The sequence below is a fragment of the Etheostoma spectabile genome, chromosome 5, assembly GCF_008692095.1.
Source record: "Etheostoma spectabile isolate EspeVRDwgs_2016 chromosome 5, UIUC_Espe_1.0, whole genome shotgun sequence".
Lineage (NCBI taxonomy): Eukaryota > Metazoa > Chordata > Actinopteri > Perciformes > Percidae > Etheostoma > Etheostoma spectabile.
Window position 1 is genome coordinate 30,857,981 of NC_045737.1, and position 17,446 is coordinate 30,875,426.

General features: G+C 42.7%; 3 protein-coding genes across 4 annotated transcripts in view; all 3 read right to left on the reverse strand.

Annotated features, from left to right (window-relative positions):
* The window catches only part of LOC116689275 (dual specificity testis-specific protein kinase 1), a 45,967-nt gene extending 35,581 nt beyond the window's left edge, over positions 1 to 10,386 (reverse strand). Inside the window, exon 1 of the mRNA XM_032515751.1 lies at positions 10,381 to 10,386. The gene's annotated coding sequence lies outside the window, so the exon portion shown is untranslated. The remainder of the gene's footprint in view (positions 1 to 10,380) is intronic.
* Positions 2,265 to 5,122, reverse strand: b3galt8 (beta-1,3-galactosyltransferase 8). 2 transcript variants are annotated; one of them, XM_032515752.1, is made up of 2 exons: positions 5,005 to 5,122; positions 2,265 to 3,438 (listed from the first exon to the last, which is right to left on the reverse strand). In XM_032515752.1, the coding sequence occupies exon 2, from the start codon at positions 3,404 to 3,406 to the stop codon at positions 2,450 to 2,452; it is 957 nt and encodes a 318-aa protein (XP_032371643.1). In that variant the 5' UTR covers positions 3,407 to 3,438; positions 5,005 to 5,122; the 3' UTR covers positions 2,265 to 2,449. The 2 variants fall into 2 exon arrangements, with proteins under 2 accessions (XP_032371643.1, XP_032371644.1); XM_032515753.1 differs by lacking the exon at positions 5,005 to 5,122 and adding an exon at positions 4,888 to 4,970.
* tncb (tenascin Cb) overlaps positions 6,382 to 17,446 on the reverse strand; it is a 48,975-nt gene continuing 37,910 nt past the window's right edge. Inside the window, 12 exon segments of the mRNA XM_032515754.1 lie at positions 6,382 to 7,807; positions 7,810 to 7,876; positions 10,006 to 10,169; positions 11,114 to 11,275; positions 11,647 to 11,743; positions 12,742 to 12,893; positions 13,820 to 13,952; positions 14,047 to 14,177; positions 15,224 to 15,367; positions 15,705 to 15,824; positions 16,069 to 16,212; positions 17,240 to 17,362. Coding sequence (XP_032371645.1) covers positions 7,767 to 7,807; positions 7,810 to 7,876; positions 10,006 to 10,169; positions 11,114 to 11,275; positions 11,647 to 11,743; positions 12,742 to 12,893; positions 13,820 to 13,952; positions 14,047 to 14,177; positions 15,224 to 15,367; positions 15,705 to 15,824; positions 16,069 to 16,212; positions 17,240 to 17,362 — 1,478 coding nt within the window. The 3' untranslated portion in view covers positions 6,382 to 7,766.

Below are 17,446 nucleotides of genomic sequence, written 5' to 3' on the forward strand. Positions count from 1 at the left end.
ATACCAAGGCAACAGCAGTAATATAGTCTCACACACACACACCACACACACACACACACACACACACACACACACACACACACACACACACACACACACACACACACACACACAGGTGACAAAGTCTGTGTGTGTCATATATTATACATCACTATAATATCATACATTCTGAGTTTCTATTGGGTGGGTCAGGGTGGCTCCATAACAGAAATACATTCAAAAAAAAAGTGATAAGGATAGTTTTTTTGCACATTTTCATCTTAAAAACTGACCGCTGTTGATAAAAGACCTAGCTATTCAATCTTTTGATTGACGGAAACATGTACATTCCTCTTCATCTTCAGAGCAAATCTTCTCTGGTTCCTGTGTTCCTTGACTTAAGGGACAATAAACTGAACATGAAGGTCAAAGCAACAAGACATTTAAAGTTGTATGTAGTGCATATTATGTAATGAACCAAGTAATAATAATAATAATAATAATAATAAGTTTCCCATCATTTTCAAATGACTTATTCATTCATTGACAATCTAACCACCCTTATGTCTGAGTGCATGATGGCTTTTTTTTCCTTGTTTCCTTAACCCTTGTGTTGTCCTCAGGAATCAAAAACTGACAAAAATTTGACATTTTCGTCCCTTTTTTATGACTTTTTTTAAGTTTTCACTAACACCACCTTACTATCACTAGTTTTACACTACTTCTTGGAATTCATGGTCAATAACCCTCATATATATAGAATTATACCAAATATTTAAGTTCAAAAAGTAACTATTTTGACTAATAGTTAAGATCAGAGGGACGTATAGGACTGAAAGTGATGGGGGAGGGGGGGGCTCTGGATCACCCAGTAAGAGCGTTCGCCCCATGTTGGCTGAGTCCTGCGACCCTTTGCTGTGTGTCACCCCCCATCTCTCCCCCCCTTTCATGTCTATCCACTGTCACTTTAATAAAGGGAAAAGCCCCCAAAAAATAATCAAAACAACAAAAAGAATGAAAGGGATTAGGGCTGCACAATTAATACAATTTTAATCACAATTTTGACTTCCCATCAAATTTGCGTGATGAAGCGATTTTTTAATTGCGTCATTTCATAGAACGGTCTGTTTTTTTTTGCAAAGACCATCTAACGCTCCATAAACCACTGTCTGATCATGAGCCAGTCAGAGTAGTTCCCTGCACCCCGTGCAGCTTAGTTTCTAGATGGAGACAGTCCCAGAGGACAGAGTAACGGGAGGACAACTCAACAGATAGCAGTCGGTTATACGTCGGCCTCAAGGTTTACCAGTTTACCAGTAAACGCAACATTTTGTCCCGTCTGTTGTTTTTCAGACAACAGCAGTGACCAGTGCTAGTTAGGGTCTGTTAGCTCACAGGGCTCTAGGGCGCAAGTAATATTTTTCCTCTAGGATGCACCGGTGCACCTAATGTCCTCGCATCCGCTGCAATGCTGTTTATATAGATATGATTTAATTTTGCGTTACATGACCCATTTCTTCTGTTAAGCCGTGCCTGTGTTTGGATCTCTCCTCTACTCTCGCTCTTCTTACTCTCCCAGTCCACGCTTCTGAGATTTGTCTAGTTTTAATTGTTATTAACACAGCTGAATATTGTTAAGTATGAGGGACAAACCTGTATTTGTACCAGTGTTTCCAAGGGTAACTGCTATCGCGGCCGCCACGGCAAAGAACACAGAAGAAGTTATTGAATCTAACTAACTTCAGTTGGTAGACTAACAGCGTGTGAGACGGAGCCTGCTGGACCTGGACCAGGACCTGGACCTGGGCCAGAGATGTGACCCATGGCCAGAATATCATAGTTCATAGTTCAGCGCAGTGACGATACAGACATTTCATACACACAACGTGTGTATGTGCCATTCGACCCGTGCTGGACCCGTTCATAATGATCAGTTGTCTCTTTGGGAGTAGCATCCATCGCACCCCCCTCCCCCTCTCTCCCTAGCTCTTTTAATCAGTTATTGTTGAAAACAAGTGAAGGAGCTTTCTCCGAGATACAGAAAAAAAAAAAGTCCTACGCTATTTATTTCAGATAGCTAATTTTCATTTACGTGTGTTGCAGCTGTATGTCTATACAACATACACCTTCAACATAAGAAGAATGTAGCATAATATGGATGTGAAAGCAGTTATAAATAGTCTATGTGACAATAAAAATTAGTTTTGGTTAAAATCAACAAATAATCATGATAATTAATCGTTATCACAATATTGATCAAAATAATTGTGATTATCATTTTGGCCATAATTGTGCAGCCCTAAAAGGGATTAATTGTATTTGCAAGAAGCATTTTAAGGCATCCAATCCATTTTTTGTGGTAATTTGGTTAAAAAGAAACCCATATTTCAGATTTAAAGGGGTCAAATTTGACCCGAGGACAACAGGAGGGTTAATGCTGAGAGGGTTAGGGTTAACCCAAGAATGGCAGTCAGCAGCTGCTGTAGCCTGAGTCGAAGTCCCGCCACATGTGCAGCAGCTGGGAAGGCGTGAACCTGTTGACAATGACCAGTTTGGCGAAGGTGCACCTGTCGTAGTCCAGGTGCCGGATCTCAAACAAGTTCCTGGGGGGCATCAGGCTGCGGGAGTACACCGGCCGCACCGCCAGCACGCGCAGACACAGGCCCACGTACACGTCCTCCAGGGGGAGCATCCGGACAAACCGCGACGCCCAGGAGATCCTGGCCGCCATGTCTGCCGAGAAGACGTAGCCGGCTCCGGACAGGTACGGGGGGAAGCTGTCGGCGGGGTACAGCTCCTCCGGCAGACCCCATTTGCTGTTGCTGTCCCTGCGGGGCCGGCCGTCACTGATCACCGAGCCGGTGATGAAGCCTCGCCGCGGCGAGCTCCTCAGCATGCGGACCAGGAGGTAGACGTTGACGAAGATGTCCGCGTCCACCTTCATGGCGTAGGAGGCCTTGGGGCAGTGGCTGGCCAGCCAGCTCATCATCATCAGGGTCTTGATGGTCAGGTTGTGGTAGCTGTCCTGGAAGTCCATCTGGACAATGTCGGCATGTGTCCTGCTCTCCTCCTCCAGCTCGGCCTGGACATCAGAGCCCCGCCCCCCCTCAGGGAGCCCCACAAAGAACAGTGCTCGGCTGTCCCGCCGTGGAGCCCCCCATGTCTGCCTGATGGCGTCCCTGGCTGCAGCTGCCCCAGGGGACACAGGGACCAGAAGGAGCAGGAAGGGAGGGGTGTCCCTGAACACAGCGGCCGGGGTCAGGGTGTACTCGTAGGTGTTGGGGGAGAGGAGCCGGTACTCGGCGGCTGGGAGGGGGCTCGGCCTCGCCGGATCTGTCCTCTTCACGGTGAAGATGTGAGCAGACAGGACGAGCAGGCCGGACACGCTGAGACATTTCACTAACGTCCAGAGACACGTCCTCCGCATTGCCCCGGGGACGCTCAGCCGTATTCCAGTCCCTGGAAGTAGTCAACCAATCATGTTACCATGGAGCATAAAATCTTAATGTTGAGTTTTAATGTTGTGATATTGTTGAAGTGTTCTATCTTTGGCTATTTATACAGATTTTTCAAATATTATTTAATAAAAATATCTTATTTTTTGTCAAAATCCAGGTCAAAAGTGAATTTAAATTGTTGGTGCTTTTTCCAACGTGTTTGGCTTTTTTATGCTTTTCACTTTACTCAACGTTTTATTTTTAAATTCATGGTCAATACACCTAATTTATATGACAATTTACCTATTTTTTGAGTTAAAAAAGCAGACATCATGAATTATTTTGACTAACAGTCAAAGTTTAGTCACGATACTGTTTTATAAAATGGAATAAAACACCCAAAAATCATTCATTTTGCGTGCAAAGATCGTTATATGGGTTGCGTACAACATACAGTACATCCATGCATCCAAGTTATTTTTGGGTGTTTTGGTTCTAAGAAACCCATCTGATGTAAACATTTTGAAAACGTGTCAAATTTGACCCGAGGACAACACCAGGGTTAACCACTCGAGGTCAAATGCCGAACCGACCAATCGGCTGCTTCGTAGAGCGGGTCTTGGCGTGGCCATAGACAGTTTAAGAAATGGACCAACAGATCCGTAGACGACGTAGATGGGACGTTGTGGTATTTTAACGAACCTGTCTGAAAGTTGTAAGTCTTCTGGTAGCTGTGCAAGAGAAATCTCAATCATTCCCAATCAGCTGAGACGGAGAGGTAGGTATATGTTAGTAGATAACATAGGCGAAGGCTAATTACTGCTAACTAACATGCTACTTAGCATTAGTAATTAAACCTAAACAGCTGATGGAAGTCCAAACTGTCTGCGAGCTTCTCCTGACAATACAGGGATTTATCGACTACGCGACGGTAAGTCGCGTAGTCGATAAGCAGCGTAGTCGGTTAGCTTATTTTTATGAAAACGTCTGCTACGGAGCCATAACGTGAGCTACAAGTTGTTGTGTTTCTTTGGAAATGAACAACAAACAAATAGAGTCTTTAAACGCTTCAAATGTAAAGTTATTCACTGTCAAAGTGATGTAAAAATGAATGGCAGTCAATGGGATGCTAACGGCGGGTTATGGCTAACGTAGCATCAAAATGGCGCCATGGGAGGAGAGGCTAACCCCCTTGCCTATTGACCAATCGAGGTAAAATGCCAAACCGACCAATCAGCTTCTTCATAGAGCTGTCTTGGCGTGGCCCATAGTGGGATATGGGTCACCAAACTGCACATATGCCCCCAACTACTACTGTATGGTTGTAACTAATATAGATCATATCAATGTAAATCTGTTCTGTTTTAGCTACAACAGGAGGAGGGCTCACTGTGCTACTAATGCACTACAGATCAAATATTACACATCATGTTATTAATATGTTCATGTAGACATTAGAGGCCCAATTTACCTGGCTCTCACACATAAACCAAAACTACTGAAAACTAGCACACAAACACTCTGAAAACAGACTCAAACTAAACTAAAATAAGAGAAAAATCTTGTTGAAACATCAGAAGTACCATACCCTTGTACTGTAGACCAGCAGGAAAGTCGGGAAGTCGCACAGCATGCCGGGAGGGCAACAGCCGCTCCCAGCAGGGCGAACCAGGAAATGGACAAGTGCCAAACACGGCGGTCTCTAAGGAGGCTTAAAAGAGGATACGTCGTGGCACATGCGCAATGATATCTGGGCTTCGACTCCATTTACAATGCGCATGTGTTGAAGACTCCGCCTTTATGGCTCAGCCTTGATTTAATATCCTTGTAGATAACCGACCGAAGCAAATCAGCGGAGTCACTCACTCACACACACACACACCACACACACACACACACACACACACACACACACACACACACACACACACACACACACCAGATACGTGACACACTATAAACACGTTTCTATTTTTAGCCTGTTACGCAAGACACAATAATACTTTGTAGTAAACTTTTTGGAGTATATTAGTTAACCTTAATCAATCTTTATTCATGTATTTACACTTAGATCTTTACACATCCGATGCACATTTTTGTATTTCACACAATTTCCTTAATTAACAGAGAGAGAGAGAAAGCGAGAGAGAGAGAGAGAGAAAGAGAGTCTTATGCTTTAGCACACTGTATTTATGTATACATATACAATACATATATGTACATATATACATGTATGTATATATACATATATATATATATATATATATATATATATATACATATATATATATATACAGTATATATGTGTACATATCCTCCCTGTTTCCTTCATTTAGAATTCCTCAATAAACCCTCATTGGCTGCTACTCACTTAATTTAAAGGTCTAGTGTGTAGGAATGTCTCCCATCTAGCATTAAGATCATATATCTCCATCAACTCTCTCTCACCACGCAGTTCAAAGTACGTGTCACAGCTACGGTGGCCTTCACGCTTCAAAAAGCCCGTCTCTTTCCTTTTCAATCTCTTTTTTTTCTTTTGGTGGTCCTCCATGTTTCCTTCTTCTAACCTGCCGGAGCCGGTTGGCAACGATACCTGTTAGCAGCATCAGCAGCACCTGTGAGTTCATCATGTGACAGAGAAAACATGAAAGGTGGAGCAGTAGGCTATGTCCTTAGTACGGCTAACGTACTTCAAGATGGAGCATGAATATGGAGCATCTACCCCAGCTCATGGAAATGGAAACATTTCAAGCCAATAGGAATACTTGGAATTAATGGTGGTGGTCAATATTCATGACAAAGGACAAGTTTGCTAATAAACAACTAAAGATGTTACACACTGGACCTTTAGGGAGCCCAAAAATGGTAACCCGTGGTTACCATGACTCAAACGCTGCACGGTGAGGAAGACCGTGAGATGGGATCGAAAGTGGACCTTGAGTAAAAATAAAAAGGCCTGAACAAGTTCCTTTGAAACAAAGTGTTTTATTGTAACACAGTTCACAGAGAAACACCGGTTGTTCACCCAGTTATAACAAACAAAGCATGAAAACAAACTTAATTTACACAGGCATTCTGCACAGGGTCAGTGGTTAGTGTGCTGCTGCTGTGGCAGGGCTGGGGGGGGGGGGGGGGGGGGGGCGGCAATTCTTAGTCTGGCCGGTTCGAACACTATCGGCCATAAACAGGAGACTTTTACTATGCTCAACAGAAACACCTTCTCTCTGTCAACAACACCGTGCCTCGTCCCGTTCCACACATATGAGATGTTTTCACATTTTGCAGAAGAAAAGAAAATATCATCTCCGCATCTCATTATATACTAAGGAACAGGTCCGGCCTCGGATTCACAGCAGAAACAAAACACACGGAAACACACCAGCTCTTCTTTCCTCTGTTCGTTGTGCATGATGCCTTCAGGGGCTGACGTAATGAATGAAAACATCGCCATCCAAGTGGACATGGCATGTGGCGGGGTAAAATACTTTTCCATATATTTTTTTTTTTTTTCTCTTTTCATTTCCATCTCTATCACGTGAGATGTTGCGTGACACGAGGGAACCTGGGGAGGATAAAGTGACACTGAGACAAGTTAAGCACAAACACAAACAAATGGCAAGTTAGACAGAGATATCTGACATCTGAGGGATGCCATCTGAGGAATATCCCTTTCCAAATCTTTCATTTAGATACTTGTACAGTACTGTACAAGGAATAGACTTTGTAAGATGATCCAGAATTGCTGAATCGTATGAAATGTATTATCGGTTTTTAGCAAAGAGGCCCTGAACCTAAACAAGACCACATTGTACTACTGCATAAACAGCCTGTCCTTTCTGTCATACCCCGAACATGAAATAGGAACGGTATTAATGACTGTACACAACATAAAGCCCAAGCCTCCCCACAAATGCTGCAACACCGGAGGATGGATCACAATCAGGGGACATGGAGTTGTTGTTGTTGCTATCTTTGGTGCGTGAGTAGAATCTGTGTGGGCTTGATTTAAGTCCAGTTTGTAACATGCACATCGATTTCCGCATTTGCAGCATTTCCACAACCGTGTCAACGGGGGATGGGGGGGAGGAGAGAGTAGTTCTCATCTCATGGTGTGTCCATGCTGATCTGAGAGCGAACGGGGGGGGGCGGGGAGATGGAGGTAGCGGGGACCTCGGCAGTGGCTTTTGATCGCTGCGGGGCGCGTGGGGTGTGGGAGTCCAGGTGGTCTACGGGGAGTCCGGATAGAGTGTAGCAGTGTTGGTGGAGGGTGGTTGTGGTGGTGGTGGTTGTGGGGGAGTGGGAGTGGGGGTGGAGTGGAGGGAGGTGGGGGGGGGGGGGGGGGGGCTGTGTTTATGATCGTTTCCTTCTTCCTTCCAGATTCCTGAAGTGGACGGCCTGATCTTCATCTCAGCAAACTCGATGGAGTGCTCGTGGCCTTTCCAGTGGAACCAGTTGACACCCTAGATGGAAGAGATGAACATCAGCATTGGACACTTCTAAAATCCTTGCTTTGTGATAACTATGGTGTGAATAAGGTAGGGAGAAAATTGTGCCTTTCTGCAAACAAAACTACGTTTAACTTGTGGTTAATGGTGGATGGTGGACACCCACAGCGGAGGTTTGTATTTCTAGTTCAGCCTCTCATTAATCAACAGGAGACAATCATCGCGTTTACGTTGTTTCATTCAGGGTGATTGTGGCGAGCACAAGGTCTGCACTGAAGATATGCGAGGAACGATACTCAGTAGCATCTGAAACAAGCTACTATAAAGCTAACTGTTTGCGCTGCTAAAGAGTGGAACCTCACCCCCATAACCTACCAAAAATAAACACATGTAGTGCATTCAAGATCCAGGTAAAATAAATTGGCTCATTGACCCATCAGAGTTGTCATTTCCATTAACAGTTAGATCTGCTCTCACTGTCCCCTGCTGGCTTCTTGTCTTGTGCATAGAACATAATAGAATAGAAAGCCTTTATTGTCATTATACACAAGTGCAGTACCTGTGCAATGAGATTGAAGCAACCCCTTTACAGTGTCAACACAAAATATAAAAACATAAAATGTAAGTGCAAAAGAAGAAGAAAAAAGAGACAGAGAGAGAGGGGGGGACATGGTGCACAGTTCCTGAGAGCATCTATATACATATATAAAATAGTAAGAAAGATAAAGGGTTTGTATACACATTGTGCACATTAATAGTGTGTGTACATGTCTTTGTTTGACGCTTGTCGGACTGTTGGTCAGCTATGTTTCTAGTGTATATTTAACTTAACTTTTAGCTTGAACAGTAGTACTTTTACCCAAAGTATAATATATTGTTTGTATTGTATTGTTTTGTTGTTATGTAAATATGTAATTTTACTTTTAGGCTGACTTGTTAATGTCTAGGAACTTGAGATGAAAAATAGCCTTTTGGCTGACTCTGGCATATTGACAGAATTGTCCATTAACATGCACTGTCCCTGTATTAAATAAACAAATAAATCAAAAACACATCCAGCTTTAGGGTTCAGCAATTAAAATTAAAATTGGGCTTATGGGCGCGCGTTGACTGCCGGTCTGGGAATCTTCAGCATGAAAGTCAGACACACTGATTTTGTCTCAGCGCAAATCTTTGGTCCACACTGGGCTTAATGGATCTCCATCAAGGACTCTCACATGTGAACTGGATGGCTGATCCGGCATTGGCTGTATAGGCAAGGGCCGATTTGCACATGACATTGAAAATAGTGACATCACATTGGCATTTTGAACTTTCTTCTTCACTGTTCCATGTTCTAAGGAAAAAGTTTTAGTAACAGCAATAGCAGTTTAAGTTACTTGAATGCTGCTCTTTGAAAAATGGCAGAAAACATGCAAATTTTGGTCACAATTGCATTTGTGGATGTTGATTAAATAGTGACATAATTGCATTTTCAGTAGGGAGTTGGCTTTGGAACCAGAGGGTCGCTGGTTCAATCCCCGTACGGACCAAAGTATGGTGATGGACAAGTAGCTGGAGAGGTGCCAGTTCACCTCCTTGGCACCTCCAAGGTGCTCTTGAGCAAGGCACCGAACCCCCAACTGCTTGGGGTGCCTTTCCATGGGCAGCCCCCCCCCCCCCCACTCTGACATCTCTCCATTAGTGCATGCATAAGTACTGAGCATGTGTGTGTAATTTAGGCCTGTGTGTGACAACAGAGTGTAAATTGTAATTTCCCCTTGCGGGACTAATGAAGGATTTATTATTATTTTTATTTTGTACTATGTCTGCTTCACTTATTTCATGTCCTAATCATAATCATTGTTATTGACTTCCAATTTACTGCTTTTTATAAAGAGATAAAATTAATACTGAGCCGATTTGAGTTTAGCCGATTGGTCCGGCCCTCCACAACGGTCCCTGTTTCTCATGTGGCCCCTTTGGGAAAATTAATTGCCCACCCCTGCTCTAAACCCTCTGAAAGGCTAACCCATGAACCCCATAAAGGACCCCTCGGAGCCCTTCAAAACCAGATAAACCCTCTTGAGGAGTCCTAGAATACCCTCCTATCTATCATCCAGACTAATGGGACACCATTACCAACAGTAACCGAGATACTGCACCTTGCTGTGGCTGTTGTCTCCATATCGTCCCATGAGGTTGACGCGGTGGCAGTTCTTATACCAGAACGCTCCCTTATAGGACAGGGCACAGTTGGTGACAGCGATGTCGTTGTCGTGGTCGTAAGTGGAGAATGGACGCCCGTGATGGTACGTCATGGAGTCACCTGCAAAGACACACAGCAGAGGGAGCCGGATAAACGCTGGTACACTTTCCGTTGCATTTATGTCACAGAAGAACACGTCAAATGCCCAGACAAGTCAGATTTTATTCTTTTCAGGTTCATGACGAATTGAGAAAGTCTGTGAAAACTCCTACTGAATAGTTATGATGAAAATAGAGTAGAAATTCAACCTAAATAAAAGAGTAACCCTAACCAAGAAGTGTCCCCACAAATGTACAAAATCCAAATCACAACAAATTCAAAGCAAATTTGATTCAAATTATGTAAAAATGGACAAACCCCACCTCTTCACAGAACCATCATTGGAAAAATAATGACATTACAATAATGTTTTGGCTAAAATAACAGTAGACCATGTTATACACACTCAGTTTACCATTTCACTTTGGCAAACACACATTGCACCATGACATCCAACCCTACAGAACGCATCTCATGTACAGTCCCTAATGAACCCAGACATGTCACCGGGTGGTCAGGGGCCAGCCGGGAGCACAGGGCAATTAGGGATGCATGTCTCTTGAACAGCCTAAACTATAGAAAGGATTGGAATAGAAAATTCTTATTTTGATGTTGATGTTTAATGTAGCTGTGTGATGCATGTCTGTATCCTTTAGTGTTGTTTTATATTGTATTGTTCCTTGTGATAATACAAGTTAAAGGCAAAGGGGATATCTTTATTTTATAATATTATGACAAGTGCTGTGTGTGTTTTATCATAAAAGCTCATCAGTGTGTCAAATGTGGATTAATCTGCCACTGAAAGTAGTCACAAGCAAAGTCACAATTTCCTCCAGTTTGACTAACTTTTGATAAAATCTACACCGAGCAGCTGTTTTAAGAAATGACACCCAATTATATATCTGAGCATATGTGTGCCTTCAGTAGGCACCAACGGGTGTGCAGGCTGCAGAAGCCATCTCTACCTGCTGTTCCACTGTACCCTCCTACGTGGACTTTGAAGCGGGTCCGGGGTTCGGAGACGGAGAACTTGTCATACTGGGCGTAGGCTGTCTCTCCCTTATCTCGGAGGTCCACTCGCAGCTCGTACTGTCCTCCAGCTGTGATCTTATGCAGGTTGGAAAGACCTGAGGGACAGAGAACATCCTGTATTGACTGGACGGACCGCAATGACAACAATCCACTGATGGCTTTGATAAGATATTATTATTATTATTATTATTATCAGATAATGAATTCTTTTACATGTTTCAAGGTGTATCTATTTCATTCCATTATCCAAATTGTAATATCCACACTGGGGATCAATAAACAATATACATTTGTATTATTAATTCAATATGTTTCATTCAAATTTGAACAATTATTATACTTAAGTGAATCACTGAACCAGAACTAGTCCGGTCCAAATCAAGCCATGGAATGCAATGCCACTGAAAACAATGGATGCGGAAAATATTGATATGTCCATATCCTTATTATGCGATGATTAAATTACCCAGCCAGAATTCATCGTTCATGTCCCCAAAGCCAGCTGTGTAATTCTTCCAGTTGCGGAAAAACTCCAGTTTACCACTCTGTCGTCGGAGGAACACCTGGAAGAAGACAATATGTCAATATGAAGACAAAAGACAATGTGTCATCACGTCAAATGAGCTGTATGTGAAATACATCTGACATCATGTTCCCACTCTTACATATAGGTTCAAAACAAAATGTCTAAGCCAAACAAGCACAAAAATATAATTTGTTTGACAAAAGTGCTTATCCCTTGTGTTGTCCTCCCGCCTTATTTTTGACACCTTATTCAATTTTTTTTTTTGCATTTGTAATTTATTTAATTTTTTTCTATTTGGTTGTCTTTTCAATGTTTTTTTTTGCAAAAAACTGTTTGCTTATTTGACATTTTCTTTTACGTTTTTGACCCTTTTTTGTTTTTTGTCACTTGCACGTTTTATGCTTTTTTCCCCCACTTCTACCAACTCATACAACGGCTTTAACACTTATTCATGGCATTCATGGACACTCAACCTAACGTTTGAGTTTTTAAAAAAAGCAGAAAGATGCTATCAAATTGAATAAAAACACCAAAAATTCAATGAAAGCAGTGTCCTCCTGGTCCTTCATTTCACTTGAGAAGAGCTTTAAATGGAACCATCCAATGTTCCTTTTTGACAATTTGGTTGAAAGAAACCCAAATTTCTGATAGACACATTTTTTTGAAAATGGGTCAAATTTGACCCAAAGACAACAGGAGGGTTATATATCCAGCAGGCACAGCAGATCATAGACTCAAACATCAGAAGAGAAATGAATTGCTGAGTATTGCTGATTGCTATGCCCAGCGATACACTGGTAAGAGCCAATGAGGTGTAACCATGTATCAGCTAATGTAAATAGCTCATGTTATTGCATTGTGTCAACAGTTAACTTTATTCAATATTGTATGTGGCATTTTCTCCATCCATCCAACAAAAAAAAAACAGAGCATTTTTTTCTCCCATCTCCCAGAATGCATCTGTGGTGTAGCCAGACCTTAATCCACAGCACTGTGGCGATACAGCTGGCTTTGCAATTATAGCCAATGACTTACAATCCATCCACCTCCATCAGTGCTCATGTCGCAGTAGACCTGGACGGGCTGGCTCTCATCCCCACCCAGGTAGATGGTGTACAGGTCTGATGAGGTGTCTCCATTCAGAAGGGCCTGGGAGCAGTCCTTGGGGTGTCTGTACAGGACGCCAGCTACAAACACAAGCACACAACACATGATATGATGGATAATGAAAATAGAGAGGGGATGGGGCTGCAAAATGACCCTCATACTGAAGTCTGACTGCGCTGTGTGCTGGGTGCACACGGATTGGCGGATCACTTTGGCTACTGTTATGGCTGGGGGCACAGACTCATATGGGGCCACCCAGCATGGTATGGGGGAGAGGCAGAGTACACCTTGGACACCAGTCCATCATAAGGATAACATCATAGATAAATGAACCCAATCTCACAGTCTAAAAGTCTTGGACTGTGGGAGGAACGTGAACCACAGAGAGCCTACCCGGCACCCTCCCACTGCATTATTATAACTATAAAAAATACAGCTATTGCAATGTATTTGTTGTAACAGGCTTATGGTGTTTTCCGACTGCATGGTATTTACTTGACTCGCCTCTGCTAGACTTTTTTGGTTTTCCATTACGAAAGTCCCTGGTACTTGCTAACAGGTAATTTTTGTAGTACTACCTCAGTCGAGGATCCAAGCGAGCTGAGGCGAGACCAAATGGGGACATGAAAACCTGCAAACTACGGATTGGTCGGAGACGGGGCTGGTGACAGACGGGGGCGGGAGGTGTCCTGAACAAACCCGCCATGCTTAAATAGTTTATCTTTTTTTTTTTTGCTGCCTCCAGGTTGATTAGAAACTAATTTGCCTTCTGGCTGTGGCAACACGCCGAGAATCAAAAACAACACACCTTCGATGTTCTGTGTGTGTGTTGCTATGACGACCAGCCACGGCTCGCCTCACGCATGAGGTGGTACCAATCTACAATGAAAAAAAGGAGGACGGGGCACCACGGTCGAGCCGAGTCGAGCAGGTACCATCAATGGAAAAACGCCATCAGAGCCCAGCAGGGCTGAGACCTGTCCCGTGTGTTTCTGAGTCCACTCACTGGTGGTGAAGACAGTAGTGATGACTCGGCTTCTCTTGGGACCAGCGATGGCCTGCAGCTTGACTGAATACTCTGTGGAGGCGCTGAGCTGGGCCATGTTATAGGAGACAGCGTTGGGACTCAGGACCACCTCCTGGAGGGGGAAACATGGTCAGAAACAGGGTTCCCAAACACATTGTAAAGCTTGAATGCCGTCCTAGATGGGTGGAGGTCTGGTGTCCACTCACACGGACAACGCCGTCTGCCGACTCAAAGCTCAGGATGTACCCGGTGATGTCAGCCCGAGGTGGCTTCCATGTCAGCATACCGTTCTCTGTCTGAATGTTATTGGCTGCCAGGTCCAGAGGGGCGTCCACGTCTAAAAACACAACAGCTGTCAACATCTGTTCAACATCTATTCATATTTTACCAACATCAGTTTCTTTATCAGCTGTTTCAGTGCCTCTTTGTTTAGCTCATAGCTTATTTATATACATTCATACATACATATACAGTATAAAATTAAAGTGACAGATATATAAGGTCATGTCAGCACAATCTTCCAAAATGATTGAAAGACATTCTAACAAAAAATTCCCATGTTCAAAAAGGAGTAGGAAGAAGTTCACATACAACTTATCAGGTCTGACCCCCTTTCTCTACTTTAATAATTTAGCAAATACAAAATCTTATGCATCACTAATTTTCACATCACAGACACAGATACCTACACACATTTACACTGTTTTTGTTTCTTTTCTTCTTTCTTTATCATCTATCTATAGCAGATTAAATAATAACACATCCATACTAGACTTACAAGAAACATATATATATATATATATATGTGTATATATATATATATATATATATATATGTATATATATATATATATATATATATATACACACACATACCCTCATACATATATCTAAATAAATAAACAAAACAAAAAACACAAACAAAACTTTCTACAGTGCTTCTCTATACTTTCTAAAACTAATTTCTTTGTACATTTTTTTGAAAAGGAATATGTTTGGGCCTTGCTTTAGGTTGTCATTTAGTTTGTTCCACAATTTAACTCCGCAAATTGATAAACATAATCTTTTCCTTGATGTTCTACATCTATTAGTCTTAAAATTTCCTCTTCCCCTTGAATCGTACCCTCCCTCCCTTTCAGAAAACATCTTTTGTATATTCCCAGGCAATAGGCTATTTCTTGCTTTGAACATGAATACTGCAATTTGATATTTAATTAAATCATGGTATTTTAGCAATTTAGACATAAGAAATAATGAATTTGTATGATCCCGAAATCAGAAATATTTCTGCCTGACATCGCTTTGGCATCATGCTCTTTGACTGCTTTGTCTGTGACATGTGAATCTGTGAAGCTGAAATTAAGTTCTGAGTAGGAACTCTCACCAGTGGTGAACTCAGTGGTGGTGGCTGCACTCTTGGCCAGGTCCCTCACAGCGTAGACCTTCACAGTGTAGTGCGTGGCCGGCGTCAGAGAGCTCATCTCAAACTCCACGACGTTTCCTGACACGCGCTCCATCACTGGAGCCACTGCAACGACAGAGAGCGCAGAGAAGACCCTTACCAAAACCATAACCTAATTCTAACCCTAATCCTAAAACCAAGTCTTAACCTTCAAACGGCCCTTTAAAGTTGTGGGGTCCAGCACGTTGGACCCACAAAGCTGTCCGGACCCCACAAGTATACTGGACTCCTGGTTTTTGAACCCCACGAAGGTTAAACAAGAACACACATTGACACACACACCAACAGAGGCTTCCCGATTTATTAGAGAGATACAATGGCGTTTTATGTACAGCATGTGTTTTCATAGCTATACGTATTGTCTGTGTTTGATGGTGTGTTTGCGTGTGTTTGCACTACGTACCCGAGTCTGCGCTGTACGTGATGACGTAGCCGTCTACAGTGGCGATGGCGGGCTGCCAGAGCAGCAGGGCCTCAGTGTCTGTGATATTGACTGCAGTCAGACCACGGGGTTTATCCAGAGCTGTGACACACACACGCACACACACACACACACACACACACACACACACACACACACACACACACACACGCACACGCACACGCACACGCACACGCACACGCACACAAATTATCACAAAACTGACAAATGTAGGCAAAAACACATGTCTGTACAGAGCTTTAAGAGCATGAATGTGTGTGTGTGTGTGTGTGTGTGTGTGTGTGTGTGTGTGTGTGTGTTAGTGCGTGAGCCACATCAGTCCTACCGGTGGTGACGCTGTCCGATCCAGGCTCACTCTCCCTTTGACCCTTGACAGCAATTACGGTGACCTCATAGGTGACCCCGGGGGTCAGGTTGGGCAGCACAGTCTGAGACTCCGAGCCGTCCACTGTCAGGGTCTTAGCATTACCTGGACGTCCAAACCACAACAAGTTAAGATATCACAAGTTCGGCCAGTTAGGATTTTTTAGTCTATTTAGGTCTATTTTGGTCACCATCAGGTTTATAGGTCAGGTTTATAGCTGCATATTCTAAAAGGAAAATATGATGGAATTGACTTGATAGATCAAGTATTAATATCATCATGATTACCTGTTATTTAAGAACTGTTTTATAACTGAAAGGATTGTGTTAACTTCACAAACCATCAGATTAAGTCTGTGTCTCGAGATAACTCTTGTTATGATTTGATACTATAAATAAAATAAAATAAAATTGAATTGAATTAATGTTGAGCCAGCTGCCTTCTCATGGAACTGTGCTCTCCACATCTTCAAATGTACTTTTATTATGATGACTTCAGTATTTTCAGAGAGTGAGGTCTGCGTGGTATATTAATTGATATTTAAAATGCCAGGCTTTTGACACTTTTGTGTCATATCTTTCTCTGTTACTTAGCAACTTATGAGGGAACTTGACATTTATGGGTTAAATAAAATAGTTCAAATTCAAATCTTAAGAAAAGTAGGCTGCATTTTCATTCCAATGCATGCCGATCTAAAGGGGCTGAATGACTTACTTTGGAGATATCCTTTAATATATTCATAGATATCATGACGGAAGTAATAACATGTTTAATTTTCTTTTTCTATCTGATGTTGTAATGATTATTTTCATTATGCTCTGGAACCCACACGCCTTTTTCAGAAGAAGTACCTTTAACCCGTCACTAGGGGGCAGAAGCAGTCTATCATTGGAGAAAAGAGTTTGCTCTGCAGATGATGGAGGACTGAACTGATTGATAGGTCAGCAATAACACAGCAGGGCGAATGTCCATACTGGCTATGAAGTCATTCATAAACTGGAATATAAAACTATTGTTGCTCAGGGCTAGATCTTAATGTTGTAAATTCTTACTTTCTTGACTTGTTTTACAGTTTTGTTCAGTCTTGTTAATCGAATGACAGTGGATGGTACCTGTTTTGCAGGACACTGACCTCCATGAGCAGGTACATAGGTGACCTTGTAGCTGTCCACCCGCGCTCTGGGAACCACCCAGTGAACGGTGGCCGACGTGTCCGTGACATCCGAGAAGCGGAAACCCTTGGGTGGACCCACATCTGGCACAAACAAGACATACCCAGTAGGCAGGGGCAAACACAGACAAAATGTAGCTTTAGTTGATGTGTTGTGTGCGTTTTAAG

Excerpts from the sequence above, each read along its gene's own strand:
- b3galt8 (XM_032515752.1), bottom strand. The coding sequence starts at position 3,406 with ATGCGGAGGACGTGTCTCTGGACGTTAGTGAAATGTCTCAGCGTGTCC.